General features: G+C 38.6%; 1 protein-coding gene across 3 annotated transcripts in view; it reads left to right on the forward strand.

Moving 5' to 3' along the window:
- ARHGAP28 (Rho GTPase activating protein 28) overlaps positions 1 to 20,183 on the forward strand; it is an 80,065-nt gene extending 59,882 nt beyond the window's left edge. For all 3 annotated transcript variants that reach the window (XM_062632955.1, XM_062632957.1, XM_062632958.1), the window contains 11 exons: positions 1,904 to 2,061; positions 5,643 to 5,808; positions 5,923 to 6,014; positions 7,332 to 7,409; positions 10,462 to 10,624; positions 12,042 to 12,124; positions 13,390 to 13,587; positions 14,605 to 14,748; positions 16,610 to 16,764; positions 17,412 to 17,476; positions 19,446 to 20,183. In XM_062632955.1, the coding sequence (XP_062488939.1) occupies positions 1,904 to 2,061; positions 5,643 to 5,808; positions 5,923 to 6,014; positions 7,332 to 7,409; positions 10,462 to 10,624; positions 12,042 to 12,124; positions 13,390 to 13,587; positions 14,605 to 14,748; positions 16,610 to 16,764; positions 17,412 to 17,476; positions 19,446 to 19,537 (1,394 nt within the window). In that variant the 3' untranslated portion in view covers positions 19,538 to 20,183. The remainder of the gene's footprint in view (positions 1 to 1,903; positions 2,062 to 5,642; positions 5,809 to 5,922; positions 6,015 to 7,331; positions 7,410 to 10,461; positions 10,625 to 12,041; positions 12,125 to 13,389; positions 13,588 to 14,604; positions 14,749 to 16,609; positions 16,765 to 17,411; positions 17,477 to 19,445) is intronic.
- The last annotated feature ends 620 nt before the right edge of the window (positions 20,184 to 20,803 follow it).

The raw sequence follows: 20,803 nt of genomic DNA on the forward strand, positions 1-20,803 counted from the left end.
GTTAGTCCTCTCTTTTATGTTGCTGCATGTATCACCTTAAAATCGTTGTCAGCTTATTGTCATGCAGGAACTAAAGTTTCCCATTCAACAGCAGTGTTGTACAGACGCAGACTGCTGCCCTTGAGGCATCAGTGTCCAAAAAGTACTGATCATTGCAAGGCTGTGAATGTAAAAATAACCTCTAAAAATATGGTCCAGAATTTGTCCAAAATATGACAGCAGTGTATTTTCTTTTTGCAAATCATGACAAGAAAGGTGCATATTTCTTTGACATTTCTTCTCCAGTACTGCAGAAACTGTAGTATTAGATATTTATAATTTTTCTGCTTCTGCCTTATTATTCTGATCTACTAATGGTGTTATTTTGGACATCCCTTAAACACTTTGCTCCGACAGTGGCTGGCAGTGCCAATGAAAATGATTGCTCTGCTCTGCTCAGTGTCTGTATAACTGCTAGCAGCCTTCCATGGGAATACGGAAGGCTTGTTTTGAAAGCCTTTCCCGTCACCGCTGTTCAGAGCTTAACTAAATGGATAGTAATAGAATCATAGAATAGTAGAACAGTTTGGGTTGGAAAGGACCTTAAGATCATCGAGTTCCAACCCCTCTGAGTTTCTAAACCAGAACCTTAGATGCTTACCTGTATTGCCACAAACATTTTCCTTGGTTGCAAAAGCTGCCCTGCTGAGACCTCTGCACCTCAAAAAGTTATATTAGAACAGCCGGGGAACCAAATGGCCAGGGTACCATGGACTGTCTATGGTCCCAGGTCCATGGGACCACAAGAGAGATGGTACCACAAGAGAGATGGAAAACGTCTTAAACAGCTTGGCCAATAGGTAACATCTAAGGCTACAGTTTAGAAGCCAGGAGCCACTTAATAAAACAGAGCTTTTTCATGCCAAAATGGCAAAACAGTGTTGCAAAATTTTAAGTCCCTATATCTGTAAATACAATGATTCAAAAATCATAGGGCATGCACTTGTTTACAAAACATGTCATGATTTTTAATTCACTTTCTGATTTCCATGGCTTGTGAATGCACCTGGGTCATGTTAGTAAACTCTGCACTCCTGGGGGCTGAAATTTTACTTCACTTCCAGTGAAAATTATGATTCAGTTCCAATTCGGACTTTAAGGAAAACCAAAAAATTGTCCCAAGATGTGAGAGATCAGTCATAAAAGTTGGCAACACTGGAACTCACATGTGTTATCATACTTCAGACTTCATCATAATAGCGTATTTCTGTGCTTGATTTTACTGATTTCAAAAATTTTCCTCTGGAATCTACTAATTTCAGGAGGTGACAAAACCAGAGTAAAGCAGTAAGTCTTTTCACAATATCTGCCAGAAATTCCAGTAGTAAAGTGTTTTACAAACTGGAAGTCTGTACATTGTATCCTGTTTTGGTGCTACAAACCTAAATTAGCAACTGTGAATAATACACATACGTGAGCATATAAAATATATGCACAATGTCTTATAATTGTACGTAAGTCAACAGTAACCTAAGAAACCATGTCAACAGTATTTTTATGTCAGGAACTCTTATTTTTAATTGTTCATTAGACAAGTGCCACCACAGTTTGCTGGCCTGGGTAGACAAGGATGGAGTATAAAAACTTGATAATTCCTGATAAACAGGAAGTTCCAGCTTGACTATCTTTCTCACGAAAAGAAACAAGTTGAATAATCTAAAATGAAAATAGGGATTTTATTTCTAAGGGGTTATTTCCTCCAGACAAAACAGGAACATGCTGTGGTTGAAACTGAAATTCCTCTTTGAAGCACTTCCTTTATTACTTTCTCAAGATTTTTGTCATCTTGCTTCACTTTTTTAATGTCTCTGTACTAAATGCAGGCATACATTCAGCATTCACATAAAATTTCCCTTATTTTCAGCTAATAGCTGTCTAGACTGTGGACTAGATAAAGGCAGCCCATCCGTAACAGAGGAGCTCTCCTATGAGGTTTCTTTCTCAGAATCCATTACAGTTCTTCCAAAAACCCAAGAATGGCCAAAAAACCAGAGGTTCAAAAAGGAAGACTCTGCTTTGCCTGTAAGTTTGTTCTCAACATATTTCCTCAATTGTTTTCTTTAATGCAGTAATTTCCTGCTTTATATCCCCAGCACATTGGAGTCTGTTAAGACATTAGCTGGAGTTTGCTCTGTGTGATTTACAGAGACTGCCTGCTGTGCCTGCCTACCACTTCTGACTGATTCCCAGAGAGGCACCAAAGTTAATCTGGATATTGAAGCTTGGTTTTGACTTGAACTTGTCTTGAACCAGATGAATATGTGTAGCTCAGTCCACAAATACTGCATCATCTACACATTTTTCACAAAGAAATAAAGACCAGTTACTGGCACTAAAACTAGCAATCATTTTCATTACTGGCCTGTACTCTTACTTTATTCCCCCCCAGATTATCTGCCTTTGTTAATGCATAAATTTAAAATCGCTTCACAGATGAAGGCAGGAAAGCAAGCCTTAGTCCTGCAGCAGTACTGATTGTCTGCAGTCATTATTCAGTGCAATTACACTATAGGAGATAATACATGAATAGTTAAAGGAAAGTTTATCACACCATACCATATCATATCATCCAACCAGACATACACTGAGCAGTTGTGCCATTATCTGGAATTATTTCATGAAGCCAAGGAAGTCAGTTTTCTGTTTCCATCAGCCCTCACAGCTTCCATTACTGAAAACTGGAGCATTAGGTTTGTGCTTTCAGATACCATCATTTCAGTGAAATGTATGAAATAGCTGTAAATTACTTGGAAGCATTTCCTGAATGTTATAATGTCCTGAGGTCCTGAACTAATCTGAAATGGTTGCTATCCACACAGACGTTTAATTCTCTAAGAATTATCCGTTTGTCCATCTCAGGCACCACCAAGGAAGAATAACATGAGATGCAGAAGTAAGCTCCTGTGTTGAAAGGAGGGATAAAACACCAAATAGATTACAACTGGTGTAAAATTCCTGCGCTTTACTGTGTCTGAGTTTTGTGTAGTGGGGATAATTTGGTGTCCTGTGAAGGGTAAGGATATCTCTGCGTTCATCATGATTTTGGCAAAACAAAGGTTCCTCCTTGCTCCATGTAATAGCAAACCTAGGACCACAGCCTTCACTGCAGCACACACGTACAGATTGTTCTCTGCAGCAGCTTGGACAATTTCCAGTTGATATATCAGGGAAACTGATGACAAACAGGGAAAGAAGATTCCACATTGATTATCATGGACTTGTGAGATGCATAATTAGTTAATATTAGAAAAGGACAGTATTGTGCTGTAAATGAACTGTTCTGCATGCAGGACATCATTTTGTGTGCTTGGAAGAGTGCATGAGAAATATGCCAGGTCGTCACAGACAGTTTCTGAATAAAGTCAAGAATTGCAGCTGTTGACATTGGCATTTATCCTGCTTCACATGCTGTCACTATCATATCAGTTTTTTACTATACGGCTCTGAGAGCAACAGGCCCCAGCAAAAAAAATCACTTCTTGTTACACAGAATGCCAGTCACCTATACTCTGAAGGACTGTATCTCCTTCCTCAAGGTGGGCCAATGAGGCCAGACTGAAGTTTACATAACAACATACTTTCTCCAGAGCAAGTCGGACACAGTAATGTAATCAGCTTCATGGATGGCATATACTGAGATGTACAGAAATAGACCATATATACCATAAAATACAGTGTCTCCTGCAGCTCCCAGAAGACCAAACTCAACATCACTGTCCTCATATGTTTGCATGTAATTTTGCCAACATGGGACTATGATCAACATGACTTAATTGGAGATTATTAGAGAACTAAGAGTCAGTAAGCATTTCAGGCCCATCTTACGATAATGTATAGTTCCATATAGAAACAACATATCACACGATATTAGACATGATCCTTAGCCAAAATGCTAGTAATCTAATTTCAGAATATCTTGGCCTCCTTCACTGCTGCATGTTGTGACTGTTCGTAAGAAAAATCACAGGAAAATTGTGACACAAGACAGAAGAAAGTGGCCCAACCCCAAACCTTGTGTTAACACTGCATCACATCATTATGATCCTAGGAGTCAACCAGCCACCATGGAAAATTGTTGTAGCTAAACTTTGTAATTGGGTTTGGACTGTTTGTCATTTTTTCTTGGCAGACATACTTTTTCTCTTTCACCTCAGAAAATATATGTGATTTTTTCTTATTTTCAAGATTATTTATTGTGCTTTGACCGCTTTTTTGCATCACTGGAACTAAAATGCATAGATATTCTTTAGTATTTTATGTGTCTTCAGAAGAGCACCCTTTGTGTAGCTTTTGTTACGTTAAGTCTCAGCGTAAAAGTCACAGTGGAATTGCTGCATTCTAGGGAGGGAAGATTCTAGTCTAAAATGCCCCAGACAGCATGTAAATTAATTATTCCATCCCCTACACTCTTTCTCCCCTAGTTATGATTAATCTTTATTGAAAGAGCATGTACAATGTGATTTAGGAAGTCCTAACTTCCATGATCTAGATGTCCTTTGTCCTCTCTTTTTTCTTAATCTGTGTGACTGGCTTCATCTAAAAATGACCTATTGAGTGAAAATTTGTTTTAAAAAGAGGGGACTGGGCTGAAATCTCCCAAAGCAAAACATTATTAAAGGCTGTGTTTCCACTCACTCAGTTCCCTAAAGGGAGGAGATGATTTGTAATGTTATTTATTTATACCTCTGTCAATTACTGGTTTAAATTACAATTAAACTGAAAAAACATACAATACTAAAGATCCACAGTTCTCTGAAAAGCATTGGGGTTTAGTATAACTTTGTTATTATGTCTAACAATTATGTCAAAAACTGATGGGTGTTTGTTCTTTTTGACATTTGTATAAATGCTTCTGTCATGAATCAACATTCCTGTGTCTGGTCCGCAACACTGCAGTTTCTAAAATATGTAGACATCTTCACATGTCCCCAAATTACTAAGTATCATTTAGTTCAAGCCTACTGAATAAATTATTTCTTAGCTACTGGGAGTCCTGTTTCTAAGCCTAAATGCTTCTTGAGTAATTAAAACTACCAGCAAATGGCAGGTTGGCATCAGGACTAAGTGATTTTGCTTCTGGGTTTTTCCTCAGATCTTTAGTTTGAACTCTCCTATAATACCTCATTAATTAATAGTAATATGCAAAGCAGACACAGATTCATTACACACGCACACACAATTGATACACAACCATTTCCGTGATGAAATGTGTCAGCTACTTCAACAGCATTCAAAGACGCTCTGAGGGAGGCAGAAAGAGAGAAAAATGTTACATCCTGCTGAAACTGGGCAAAGTTTAAGTAGCACACAGCTCATTTGTCCCAGCTGGAGTACAGGCAATGAGGTTAATATTACTGCCCCAGCACCATTTACTAGTCAAACTTCAAGGGAACATGATAAGCAAGAAGCTCACTTTTATGTTTCAGATGGATGCAAGTTATAGCAGCATACTGGGCCAATATACTGTATTGTAGTTCAACTCTTTGGTATTATCCGTCTACCCTAGTATTACTACCAATCACATACTGTTATCTCTTTCAAAAGAAAAATATCACTTCCTGTCATTTTTGTGCAAATAAAGATGCAACCCATCTCTACTGTAGAAATTCATTGTACGGAAAAGCCGGTTTGGACTGACAGAAGTTGGAGACCTCTCTCCTGAAGACATGAAGAAGATCCGCTATCTCTCCCTGATTGAGCTAACTGCTTTCTACGATGCGCTGGGTGTGGAGCTGAAGAGGAACCGTGCAGAGAGGGTGCGGGGACGAGGTATCGTGCTGTGGCATCCCCATGGTGGCCACCTGGGTGCTGCTCAACATTGCAAAGAAGACATGTACGAGGCTGTGTTTCCTGTTTTTCACCTTTGTTGTTATTATTTTTAAGAAAATGGCCTGTTTGGAGTCCCTCTCACTGTACTGCTGGAGAATGATCAAAAGAAGGTTCCTGGAATAAAAGTTCCCCTCATCTTCCAAAAAGTGAGTGTAACTCAACCTGCTCTGCCACCAAGATTTGCTTTTCCATTGTTTGCATTGACACTTAAAACCAGTCATCAGATAAATGAAGATGCAGGCTTTACAGAGTTGGTGTCTGCAGGTTGTCTGTGTGTGTGTTGTGGATTGAAAACCTTGTGGCAAGAAGACAGAATTTGCTCCTTTTGTGTGTTTTATCTGTGGTGGGGACCCCTTTCAATTTCTGTAATTACATCATACCATACAGGAAACTTCAGGAAACATATATCTGGCTTTCTGTTTCCCTTTCTCATTAAAGAGCCATGCAAAATTGTGTCTGTGTGCAGAAGAAGCAGAGGTGAGTTGTCTCAGGTGTTTTAATTTCACATGACCTTAAACTGTAGGTATAGCTTAGCTACTATTTCCAGAATGAAAATAGTATCTTCTCACTGAGATTTGCATTACAAGATGTCATTTATGTAAGTCATTTGACAATACAATGACATCCAGTGGCTGTCTTGGAGGTACACAAACACAAGCACACATACAATTACACATGATATCAAAATGACAACAAATTTCCCTGCAAATACTGACAAAAGAGAAAGTGGTGTGGAGTGTCAGGGGAAAGACTGACATGACATGACTTTGCAATCAGCTCTCCTGTCAAGATACCATGGGAAATTAGAAGGATCCAAAAGCTGGGGCAGGAAGCAGAGGTAGTGATGAAAACCCAGAGCTGTATGAATAAATGCTAGGAAATGATTTTTTTGTTGTTGTTGTTCTAAATTACATTAAATCAAAGCATATTTATTTTTTTAATAAAGAAAGTGGAAAGCCTATTCCTCTATTCACAAAAATTTCAAAATAAAATATCCTGGGATCATTTTCTAATCTGAGTTCTCAGTTCCCAGAAATGTATGTTATCTATAGACCTTTCCATTGTGCTCCTTGAGGAAAGACTTAAACATTCCTCAGAGGTTAATTTTCTCTCAAAACACCATTGTGTTTTACCCAGTGTATCTGCCCTTTTATTAATACGTTTATGTATTAATTGTTCTGTAGCACTGCCAAATCTCAAATCAAGGACAAAGGGGCCTGTTGCATTATTGGTTTTCTGTACTCTGCATACTCTGTATTTCAGGGTCAGGAATATGAAGAAACAATTAGGAAGGTTTATTCACATGAGCTGGCTTGTTTTCATTAGCAAATTATATAGAAATATATATTCTATCTATATAGAAATATACCTTCTTCAAATTAGTTCCAAGGATACCTAGATTGATAGGTAGTATTTTTAACTGCTTCTGAGTATTTTCCTGGCGTTTGTTGGTTCTTTTTTAGTTGCTGCTCAAGCTTGAGGAAACAGGTTTAGAAACTGAAGGAATTCTACGCGTTCCTGGATCTGCCTCCAGAGTCAAGGTACATGCTTGTGCCAGTTTTCTGTCTCCTGGACCATAGACTCTATGTAAAACAATACAACACACGCAAATTCACACTGCACAAAAATACGGATTTGTGTAGCTCAGCATTTCTATTCCTACCAGTGAAAGGTCATATTGGTTCCTGGGAACCAATAAATCACAGAACTTGTGATCTATTGCTTTGCATTTGTTAATGCTCTACATAAAGCACAGACTTGACATTGAATGCCGTTTTGCTCCAGTAAACACTGAGGGATCCTTTCAGTTTATATCTATCGTCCAAAACTGCTGTGATCTTATCTCTGTTTTAATTTATTTCATAAATCCAGAGTTACTAAACCGAGTGTATTTGAGATAAAGATCTTATTCTATGTCAGTTTAACCTTTATGCCATTTTATTTCTCATTTCTCATCTGTGATCTTACAATTTTATGTTCCAAGTGAGAGAAACTTGGCCTGCTTCACTGTTTGGCAGCCTAAAGTACTGCATTTTCACAAGCTATTTGCAGACTACGAACACAGGAAAGTTGGTACCCAATAACTTATTGTGGTGCAGTAATGCTTGCAATTGTTTCTGTAGACTAACTTGATTCCAGGAGCTGGAAGCCTTTGGCAGAGGCAAATTAGGAAAACAAGCTTCTTACAGTTTATCCAGCTCCCACTTTCTCACCCTCAGGAAGGCTAGTCCTGTTTTCTGAGGCAGGAAGTCTCTGCATTCTGGCAGCCACACAAATGTTGGGGATTGCTAAACGTTGATAGGCTGGGGATCCTCAAAATGACTGATCAAGGAAAAGCAGCATTACATGAAACACCAAGGATAGGCAGTAGCTTACAGCTCCCTTTGACTCTGGATTGAGGAAAGCACCCAGCACCTTGCTAAGTGCTATATCTTGCCAAAGGGAGCTCCTAATTTGGCCTATGCTTTTCAGCTTCCTCATTTTTTCCTACAAATTCTTAAAGCATTATTTCACACAATCTCAACTTTTTCCAACGTCTCCGGAGAGATTACACAGCAGGGCTGTGCTCTAATTAAATTACTTTTGTATTCCTCGCATATACTGCACTGTGTCTTGTTCACTTCTTATTGACAGCCTATACCCAGGGAGCTGCTGTGAGAGATGACTTTATATGTATACTGGGTAGTAAGTTAAAGTGCCCATATGAAAGCTTTAAATTATTTGAGTTTTGGCTTCACTTAAGTCTGTCCAACAAGCCAACAAGCGAGAGAGGGTTTTTTTTCAAAGCAGATCCAGATTTCATTCTTCAAAGCCTTCGTACATTATTATGACATTAGGATTTGAGAGCATTCCAATATCATTTCAGTCTTGTTTGGAGAAAGAAAAGTCATATGGAAGTGATTAAAGGTTACTCTTCTATAAAACAAAGAATAGAAGAAATAAATACAAGTTTTCCTCTGTAATCTAGTTTGTAACAACAGCTCCAGTGAACCAAAAATGTATGACAGTCTAATGTAGGATCAGTCACATTTAAAAAAAAATTGAAAAAAGATGTTTTAAAAGTACTTAGCTGCATATGGGGGAGGGGGAGAGTATCAAATGTACATATGTGCTTGCCCTGTGGATATGTATATTATATAAAATGCTTATGTTTCAAATATCTTGCTTTCTGTTCCTATGGCTTTTCCCCAGTTCTCAGCAGAAAAATGTGGGGTAGTTTTTCTGTCCTCTTGTGCTTTTGATGAGGGGAGGATTTCTATTCCACATTTTCCAGTCAGTTACCAAGAGAGAATTTAATCCAGGTGTTTGTATGGATTATGTGAAAAGGCTGCAAATATAAAGGAAGCTGAGATAGCCAGATTACAACCAGTAAAATGTGATAGTAAGAATGAGATTGTAACATTATATACCAAATCCTGAATGACTTTCTATTTCCTTTTGTGCCAACCATTCCACTTAATTATGTGTGACCATATTTGATATGTAATTTCCTTCCATTCATGTGAGACATGGTAAATGGAATTCATTTTTAGAAGCTTTTCTGTCTGAAAGGACTAAATTTTCTTGCATAATATTAAGGTACATTTGACAAAAACATGATCTGAAACCTGAACATTACCTACAGCAGCAACAAACTTTCTATGGATAAGGCAGTGTTTGGCCAGTAATAACTATGAAAGCTGCATTATTTATGGATGTCCTTATAATACAATTTCATCTTTCAAGCTTATTAACCCAACAAATTTTTGAGGAGCTTGTATTTCCAAACAGTGATCTGAGTTTGAAGCTAAATTCTGCTCCTATTAGGAACCTCACTGAGTACTTTTTCCAATTCACATTCGTGTATGAAACACTGATTAGCTACCCTCCAGAACTAAATAGACCTCTGTTACAGATCAAGATGCTAACATTGGAGAACAAGAGTTTGAAATGGGCACCAAAACGGTATAATCTGTTGTCTTAGTTCTTTTACTCTCTTGTGGTTTTGGGGTGCGTGTATGTATTAAGTGGTAGTTTTCTGACAGTAATGGTTTGATACTTTTATTTAGTGATCAAATCTAATTATACCTAACCTGAAAGAAAACATCCTTCTAAAGCCAGGAAGACCTGGATTTAAAGCCATTTGTTCAGGACCCATGGACTCAGATGCCAGCAGACTATCTAGCAAACTCACTGGCACTGAAGAAGAAATGTCACTCCTCTGTGATTTAGAAGTCGAGACACCTGGAGAGTGTTTTAAAACAAACAAACAAAAAAATTATGCTAAAAATCCCATTTAATTGAATGTTTTGTTACTCCATCTAAGATATTGTACAAAATTGTCTTGCTTTAAAATTGTTTAAATGGGTTGCCAGCAGAAATGTAACTATAGCAAACCAAATTTAGCCTTGGTTGCAAAGTATCCCCAGGAACCTGACTTGTTAACCTGCTCTGAACTCCATGCAGCTGTACTTAGACCATAGTGATTTAGGGCTACTTTAATTGAATTGCAATGTAAACCTGCCTGTTGTTTGTAATGGGATTTCTGAAGTGATCTCAAACTGCCAGGTCAGAAGCAATGATTAAAGGTCAGATGTTCCTTTTATCTTTCAGAATCTCCATCAAGAACTTGAGGCAAAATTTTATGAAGACACTTTTGACTGGGACCAAGTACGAAATAATGATGCAGCAGGACTGCTGAAAATGTTTATAAGAGAACTCCCAAGCCCACTTTTCACAGTAGAATATCTGCCTGCTTTCATCACACTAGTCGAAAGTATGTGGAAATGGAGTTAGTATTGACTCATCTAGATAAAATGCAATAGTAGACATTACACCTTTTTCTCTCTCTGAAGTAGCGAGTACATTGCTTAAATATTTAAGTTTTCTGCAAGTTTTCCTTTTCAAATGGAAAATAGTCTGCCTTTAGGTAATAGCATAGACTCATGTGAATGACATAACAGTTTAATGAAAGACTGGAAACCTGTGAGCAAACAATAGCTGAGGAATGACTTTCATGTTTAGACCCTGATTCTCATGAAATATAGATTTCACAAATGAAAATTTCTGTAAGGTGAAGTCAAGTCACTGCCCTTTAGCTGATATTCTGTTGGATCTGTTTTGTTTCTCTGAAGGTTTGTGCTGAGGTCAGAATATCTGTGCAAAGATACGTGTGATCACAGAAAACGTCAGGCAGTTGGGTTTTGTTTTCAGTGTACATACAGCCTCTCATTCTCAGTACGTTTTGTTCATTTCCTCTCCAGGAAGAATGCAGTAGTACCTTGCCATGCCTATTGATTTCATTGTAAGTTCACTTGAGCTAGGACAGAGTAAAACTATCAGGATGGTAAATTTATTATGCAAATCAGTACAGAAAACTAACAACCTGGTTGCAGCCAAGTTTTCGGTGTCTCCATGAGGTAGTTTAAAACACACAGGAGGTAACCCGTTCTGTAACCTTCACATACCTGAGTGTGTTCCTTGTGAGCCCCAGGCTGCATGCAGTCACTATCACTTAGCGGTTTGGAGGAGAAGACTAAACAGGAGGTGTCTGCTTTACTCCCTACCACAGACATGCTGCCCATATCTCGCACCCTGTCTCCAAAACTCTCAGTCATTCTGAGTGGAAGCAAATGACAGAGCTTTTCTTCCCATCTTCTTCACCCTAGCTTTTCTAGTGAGCATTGCAAAACAACAGTATATACTAATTGTGAAAACATGACGGCATTTGTAACTGACAAAGCTCTATATTTATCTAGAGTGCTAGATTTGCGACAAATACCTTTTAAGCTGTAAGCAATTAATCTCCACTCCAATGGCACAAGCTTTCATCAAATTACTCAATAACATTAGTCTGAAAATTCTCTGAAAACAAGTTTCCATTTCAGTTTGAAAGGGGGAAAACACTTGTTCCATATTTGTGGCATATTCTGACCATCATATCAAAGAGAAACTGTCTAGTACTGAGAACTACTGGCTCCTTGCCAATAGAAAGCCTTGTCACCCCTCATGATAAAGACCCAATATGATGAGGGAAAACCCACTCATTGAATGGATTTTATATTTGGAAAATGGACCTAAACATGCTGGTCTCAACCAGGCAGTGTTTGCTGCGTTTCTAGAACTGCTGACCAGCACAGTTTTTAGAAACTTGCAACAGGGATTTCAAAAATATTAATTATTCATATTCTTAGAAATCTCCAAGATCAAGTTACAGCTACAAGCTTTGCATCTGTTGATCATGCTGCTTCCTGAGGCCAATAGAGACACAGCCAAGGTAAGCTCTTAATTTGCTACCACCTGCCATCTGTGGTGCTTTTGACTTTTAAATGACACTTTTTTTTTTCCTAACAGTCAGAGATCAGACACTGCACTGTGAAATGATTTATCTGTGAGTTTTGTCATTTCCTTGAAAAGAATTGGGGGGAAAAAAGTAAAAATCATGGGTTGGGATAAAATCAGCTTAGTAGGACAGAAAAGGAAGGAACAATAATAATAATAATGATATAATAGAATATGCAAGTGATGCACGATGCAGTTTCTCACCACTTGCTGATCAATGCCCAGCCAGTTCCCAAGCAGAGGCTCCCGGCCAGCTTTCCCCCAGTTTATATGCTGAGCACGTCACCATATGGCATGGAACATACCTTTGGCCAGTTTGGGTTGGCCGTCCTGGCTGTGTCCCCTCCCAGTCTCTTATGCCCTCCCCCAGCCTCCTTGCTAGCAGGGCATGAGAAGCTGAAAAGTCCTTGACTTCGGGTAAGCACTGCTCAGCAACAACTTATATCGTCAGCGTGTTATCAACATTATGCTTATACTAAATCTGAAACACATCAATGGACCAGCTACTAGGAAGAAAATTAACTCTATCCCAGCTGAAACCAGGACAGTGTTGTAAAAGGACTCATTGGCAGAGCCCACCTCTAACCCCAGCTGCAATCCATCCTATTCAGTCAACTCAAGCGAAATTCTAAATAAAACACCCAAAAAGAAAATTTCTCCTTTGTCAAGAATTGACGTCAATGAGCAACCACTGAGCCCTTTCTGCTTTCATTATCCCAGAATAAAAGTTTGGGGGCTGCTGGCAGAAAATCTTCATATTATATCACATATGGGACTGGTGTACATTTGAAGAGAGGCTGATCACCCTGGTGATTGTAATATAAAAAGCCTTGACCGGATACATCAAAATGGGAACCTTGAAGTCTATGAAGAAATTAACTGTTCAATCATAATACTTGTTCCTCTCCTACAGGATTCAGAGCCTTAGTGCAGACACTGTACTTGACTTATATATTTTGGATTATGCTCTAAGTGATAGATAATTTATTAGTGTATATTTTCATAACACTATTCTTCTATGATTGACACAGATGGTTGTGCCAGCAAATATCAGTAAACCAAATTAGAACGCAAAACCCCCTAAATTTCATCTCCAAGTGCAAATATAACAGCTTTCGAGCCAAGCATGTTTTATGTTTGCAAATGCTGCGTTTAAGAAGTGTTTTGTGAGACTCAGAATAAAAAGTGTTGTTTTTCCAGGCCTTTCTTCAGTTCCTGAAGAAGGTGGTTGCTAATGAAGGAAAAAATAAAATGAATTTGTGGAATGTTTCTATGATTGTTGCACCAAACCTCTTCATCTACAAAGGGAAACGGGCAAACCAACAAGAAATGCAAGCAGCTGCCACTACAGCACATGTTGTGCGGCTTTTAATTCGGTACCAGGACATCCTGTGGACAGTGAGTAATGCTGGTTCCCTCTTTATGGCTCCAATACAGAAAAGTGTTTTGTTCTGCATAAATAAGAGTAAACTGATCTTCCTATAAGAAAGTTAGCTATTCTTTGAAAACTGGATGAGATATCTAGAATGAGATAGGGTGACAGAACCTCTGGACAGAGATTTACTTCACCTAAGACATTCATTTTAGCACAAATTGCCCTATGGAGGTACCTATCCTGCACCATTTTTTATACAGAAGAATGCACAGGAGAATGATTTAATCTAGATGTCTAGGTGAGATGTCTAAACATTACAGCAGTCTTCCAGTACCTTAAGGGGACCTGCAAGAGTGCTGAAGAGGGACTTTTTACAGCGCATGTAGGGACAGGACAAGGGGCAGTGGTTTTAAACTGATTTAGTTGGATATCAGGAAGAAATTCTTTACTGTGAGGGTGATGAGACACTGGAACAGGTTGCCCAGAGAAGTTGTGGATGCCCCATCCCCGGAAGTGTTCAAGGCCACGCTAGATGGGGCTTTGAGCAATCTGGTCTAGTGGAAGGTGTCCCTGCCCATGGCAGGGCGGGAGGAAGTAGGTGATCTTTAAGGTCCCTTCCAAGCCAAACCATTCTTTGATTCTATGAATGAGATTAAATGACTGCTTAAAATACAGTCCATAAGAATATGGGCTAAAAGTGTGTCCTGCCTGCTGGACTTCAGAAGGTTGGCATGAAGATGACAGTCTTGGCTCCTTTCCTCCAAACGGAGGGTATGATGGGTATTGCAAAGACTACCTCATAATAAAGTTCCTATAACTGCAAATATCACTAAAAGTTTCACATGGTATAAAAGATGATCTACAGTTTCACCAAAGGAATAACTGGGTTAATTGTTAGAGGGACCTCCTAATCACATGTACTGTCTGGGAATGAATAGAGCTTTCACTGCTGAAATTTTGGTGCCTTTCTAAAGCCCCAACACTAGTTTTACGGGGAGAAAAATTACTGTATATGCTTAGTCCTAGTTTCCTCCATGTAGGTCCCATCCTTCTTGATTTCCCAAGTGAGAAAAATGAATGAAGCAGCAATGAACAACAGCAAAAGGCAGCTGATGTTTGACAAAGGAGTAAGAAAACTTCTGAGGAGAAAAACCATGGAACGGGAGAGACCTGAAAGACCAGAGGTGTGGTAAAAACTTATCAAGTGTAGCTTTAACCAGCCTCCCTCCTTTCTTACCTCATAAAAGCTTCTGGAGGTGGGGGGGAGGAAATTTTGACATACAAAATAAGCTGATTTAGGAGCTAGCTTGAAATCCGAGTTTCCAGCCCAACATCCTGGTAAGACAAAGCTTTGGGAATTGATTGAGAAAATGTGGGAAAGGCAGAATTATTTCCAGTTTGCCTAACAGACATCAAAACTGGGACTAAATCTTAAATGCCTAAGTGTTTTTTTTACTGAAATAGAGCAGAGAGGTGAATACTTTTGAGGACTTCAAGAGCTCTAGGTGCAGTTCAGACTTTGGGAAGTCTGACACAAAAAATCTTCCTTTGGAGGTCTTAAAGCCACCAACTTTTCTCTACTGCCTAGGTATGTAGTTTAGGAACTTGCTTGGGGAATTGCTACTTCAATACACCTAAAAGCAACTTATATATTAGGTGTAACATACAATTTGGGCAACAAAGCAGGTTACGTACACATGCACAACATATATACTCCCTGTAACAGCTTATATGTAATTTTTCCATGTGGTATCTAACCTTTAATAACCCAGAGAGAAAGTATTTAGAATCTTCCATGCAGGTTTAAAAGAACTAGTCAAGGTCTCTATAGTTATTGAAGAATAGTCTTGAGGAGTAACAGAAAAAAGAAATTGAGAAAGAATGAGATAAGTGATTACAAACAATAGAGAAGAAGCCACTTAATACAGACAACAGAGAAAATGCAGAAGGGAGTGTCTGAGGAAAAAATTAAAAGAAATCCTATGTATGAATTGTGAATCCATGCTAATCCAGCTTTTTGGAGAATTTATTCATCAGTACTGACTGAAATATATTGTGGGTAGGACACACATTCATGCTGCAGATGGAGAGAGAGATGTTTGTTTAAAATTGTGGTGTAGACTACTGTGTTTCAAAACTGTATTCACCCTGGAACAAATACAGTGAGAGCTTCTGAGGATAGTCAATTACTGCAGTCATTGCACCTTTGGGAAGAGAAGTTCATTGATCGAAATTGGCTTTGCATCTAATAAAAACAAGAGTAGCCATCTCAGGTAGCTGAAATATGAAGGGTAAATTGGAGGCGAACTCCGTTTGGATAACTAAGTTGAATTCTGAGAGCACTTAACACAATCCCCAGGTCTCAGACATTCTAAATCACACAGGGACAGAGACTGGAGAGACCATTGTGCTCTGTTCAGCATGGTATTAACTGGATTAGAACCGGAATGCAAATCTTGCTAATTGATTTATCTGCCATTAATCATGGAAGAGTGCATAAACTTCATAGATGATCATTTGAACCCTATTCAAGGTCAAATTTCAAATTAACAGAAACCATATGGTACTTTGATATTTTACTGTACATACACTTCGATCTAGTTCAAGCCATAGGAAGCAGAAACAAAGAGCTGGATCTTCATGTCCCAGGAGAATCTCATCTTTGAAAGGAAGAGTAGATATTGCTAATAATTGTTATGTATTTTTAAATAGGAAGTTGGTTCACTGACCAATGTGAACAGAAATTATTTTTAAAATGTCAGATAACAACTTGACTCAATATTACTGTAAGCAGTTAAAATTTAAGGGCTTTACTTTGTTCTATGTGCATTTATGGCATACTTACCAAAAAATTTGATCTTTGTGTTGTATTTTTTTACACCGTACCTACAAATTTGCATCTGTATGACTATAAATATGTTTTTTGAATAATCGAGTCCAGGGCAGTGATTTTTGCAAGCAAACTCAAAAAGAATTGCAGACTGTTTCTGAATGGACCAAAAGCAGTATTTGCCTTAGACTTACTCTACTGAATATTGTTTTTAGGGAGCTGTCACTTTTCCCCCATACCTGCAGTCTGACATACCCGAGGGGGTGATAAGAGTTTATGCTCCACTGCATTCAAAAGTCTCTATGGCAATTCAACTCAACAGCCAAACAAAAGCCAAAGACATCCTGGCTCGATTCCACTGTGAAAACAGGTGGGTAAACCAGAACGTTTTGTTTTTCCTGAACAATAATATCAGAACCATTAATGAATAGATTGTTCCCTTTTCAAATGCTTATTGTGCTATTGAACTTTTTTTCTAATCTAAAATTGATAATTTATGGTTATGTTGGTCAAAGAAACTATAACCATTGACTTTATTCTTCATATTGTACTTAATATTTGGCTCCTATAGAGAATCAATCTGCCCTCTGTTATGCCACTACTAAAAATATATGTTCTATAGATTCACTCCATAGAGAACCCAGAGGGATTGTCTTACATCTGCCAATAAAATGTTATTTTTTTTTTTTTTTGCAAAATAATAATTATTAACAGTTAGGAGAAATGGTAAATTGTATCTCAAAGTATTTTCTTCAAAGTCTTTCCCTGTTACCAAGTAATTCTGTTCTTTAAATAAATAATATGAAATAAATAATAGAAGGTTTATGTAACTGCAACACAGTAATCTATCTCTATAGCAGATTCAGTATTCTGAAGTGCTGCATTTGGTAGAAGTCCATTCTTTTGATAAGTAAGTTCACAGGGGCAAAAAATACCAATTTTTAGCTTACTAGAGACGGCAGCTGATAAAGCAGTGGCTATAAGAGAAAGACAAACTAAAGTTTTTTTCCATCCTAGCCACGGATCATCACAGAACATGAGAGGCCAGATCCAAAGTTTACATGAAATTGGAGGAAATATAGGTACGTCTTCATTTTGAAAATTCAATTTGGAATGTCCATAGCCTCCTTAATGTCCTCAGGCAGTGCTGCTTTCACACAGCTGGGTTTCTCCTATCCTCCAGTCCATCTGTGGGAAAGAAGCCTGACCCAAAAGCTGTCAAAATCAATATAACAATTTCTTCTGACTCCAGTGTGATTGGAGGGGCACCCTACAGGGGATAGTGACCTGATGGCTGATGTCAGCAGGACCCCTTACAGTCTTGCCAAATTCATCTGACCTTTCGCTTTCCTCTCTTACTCTCATAACTGAGAATTTTTCCATGGTTAAGAGACCCTTAGTCGTCTTCTTGCAAGCACATTCCACCTCGCTGTCAAGCCTTTTCCCAAGACCTATTTCTTCCTTTCTGTATTTAAGTGTTAACCTCCCCCAAAGAAAAAACACAGAATTGAGAATTCAGCCCCTGCATATATTTGTGTAATATACTCATACTAATCCATGTGCTTTATTTAGATTGTAAATTCCTTGCAGATTTTGTCTTCTTCCGTGTTTCATGCAGTGATATTTTTGTAATAACAACATAGGCTTGCCACACAAGTTTCTGGCCTAAAGGTCAAAACCCAGATTTTAATTTGATATTGCACAGTCCTGACTCTCTTCTTTCTCCTTTCATACTAAAACTCTGGATGCTCTGTTGGAGTCTTTTGTCAACTGTCTGATTAGATTATGCCTTAATTCTTCTAGATTCAGTTCTAAACAGTTTCTATAAAATCATCATGAAATATCACAGCCTTGCTTCAGCAGCAGTCCAGAAGAAAACTCTTTATTACTGAAGGTATACAAAGCTAAATTTGATTAGTTATTTGTTTTGCCTGGCTAAAGAGGATAGCCAACCAATGCTAAAATAGGAGATCCTAAAAGCCGTGTGAAACTATCCTGAGTATTCCCACCATGCTCTTTCCAACACCTAGACTTTTAATTTTCATCTTCATTTAAAATTATTTTTATAGTCCTAGATCTTTCAGGGTACCTTAGGCTACTGATTATGCATTAATTCATTTCTATTGCTTTCATCTGAGTAAAATCATTAGGACCCAAGTGACCTTGTAAGTAACTGCACAAGAATTTTACCATAATCCTTTGTATCACCGCAGTGTACCCTCCCCAGTTAAATGGCTCTATCACCCAGTGTAAATGCAATATAAGTCCAACAAATCAACTTAACTCAAGAATTTATTGTCTTACTACTCAATTAAGTAATAAAGTAATTAAGAGGCACCAAATGCCTCTTCCCCTCTGCCTGCAAAGGCAGTAGGGGCTCCCCAGCCACCCAACTCTTACTCCCAGTCACCACCTCACAAAATCCTCAAATGGCGATACTTAGGAGGACTTTTGTTTTTTAACCAGAAAAACAGCAGCTGCTGTAGTCCCAGTATTTCTTTGCAAGACCCTAGCTGGATGGGAACACATAGTTTACAGAACTACTTTTTCAGAATTTAAAAATGGTGTAGAAATGAAGTCAGAGAGTTGCAATTCCAGCTCAGTAAATCCAAAGAAATACCCCCCCCCCCCCCCATACTGTGGCACTTACAGTAACAGTGTTGTTAATGCTTCTAAAGAAGCCACAATGTTTGTTCACCATTTGAGTAAATGTCTTGTCCATAACTCAGTTTAATGCAGGACATCTTGCCTGGAAGTGAAACTGAATTCATGACTCTCAGTGAGTAAAATCAGTCACAAATTTACCAAAGCCCCTGCCTGTATCCAGGCGAGATATTAGCGGGACACACTGAACTAGGCTGCCTATGTACAAGTCAAAGATGTATTCAAGGACATTTTAACACCATTCACCCCTGCCCGTGGCAGGGGGGCTGGAACTAGATGATCTTAAGGTCCTTTACAACCCAAACTGTTCTGTGATTCTATGATCATTTCCCATATACTAATGTGCTCAGAATATGCTACGATTCATGCTGTGGATTCCCGTTTCAGGTCAACACTGTTTGGATCCGGACGCACACATGTTAGATGTTTACCGTGCAAACCCTCAGGCAGAATGGGTGATAAAACCAAAAGCAAGCTGAAGCACAAGCCTGTGGTGTACTGGACAAAAGCCAAATGGGCAAGAGCGATGCCTGTCATTTTAAGAAGCTCTTGCCAGAGACAAAACAAAATGGTAGCTACAGAACATCATTCCTTCCTACCGTACTGTCCAACTGATGGTCACCATTTTTGGTATGAGCAATATCACTCCAACTTCTGGGCCATCAGAAAATATCATATCAGTTACACTTTCATACAGATTACATTTGTGCCAGTTAGCCCAGGAATTAAGGAGGACAGACCAAGGTACGGTGCACAGAAAACAACCGGAGTTGTTTGTTTCCTGACCTGATGTTAGAACTTGAATTTTGTGAGAGAATCCAGTAGCATCCAAGGATGTATGAAACACTATAGACCACAGTGTAACACAGAAGTGTCACTGAGATGTTGAAGAGAAGAAGGTATCTGTCAAGCATTGAAGAGAGGCACTCAACCTGCAGCAGTGCCAAGACATGGCTGTGTGACAAAATCAAACCTTTCTACTGGAAGTAAACCTGTACAGTCTGCATTATTGCAATATTTATGTCTCTCAGTCAGTCCTCATGAATACCTGACGCTGGGGGAGGAGGGAAGCAGGAGGAAGAAGTACTGCATAAACAGCTATACAGCTCCATGTATGTTCACCATGTACCAGTCTTCCAAAACTGTCTGTCTGGATCACATTACTGTGTGCAATTGTAGCTCCACAAAACATTTTATCCTTCCTTCCCCTGTGACATACACAGGGTTTGGGAGACAAATGCTGGGTGAGAAGGGCATATTCCCCTGACTCTATCTTTTATTTGATAGTCTCAAATTTAAGCCTGTGTAATGCCATAATAATATGATATGTGTTAATGGTGCCACTTACAGCCATCACCTTTTTTGTTAAACATTATAGTTTCTTAATTTGTAACCTATTTTTCTTTTGTTTATTTTAGCTTTAAGATGTAAGCAACTTTTATACCATTCAGCCGCACTGAAATGAGAGATCTTTGTCTGGATCTTGTAAAATACAGCATAGAGAATAAAAAGCTTCCAATAAGCAGAGGGATTTAACACCCTCATTTAACATTTACAAACTGGGGCTTTAAAACTACAGCCAAACTAGGCCCAGTTGTGCTGGGGGTTTTACAAATACATAGCAAATAGCAGCTCTTTTTACAGATGGCGTGTAGTCTATGAAAACACATAGGCTGGAGAAAGAACAGTGGGCCACAACTGCATTGGGAATGAAGCATAGCAAATGTAAGACAGTATGCCTAGTC

The sequence above is a fragment of the Pezoporus occidentalis genome, unplaced genomic scaffold (genome assembly GCF_034315485.1).
Source record: "Pezoporus occidentalis ecotype Australia unplaced genomic scaffold, CSIRO_AGI_Poc_V1 ctg4, whole genome shotgun sequence".
Taxonomy (NCBI): domain Eukaryota; kingdom Metazoa; phylum Chordata; class Aves; order Psittaciformes; family Psittacidae; genus Pezoporus; species Pezoporus occidentalis.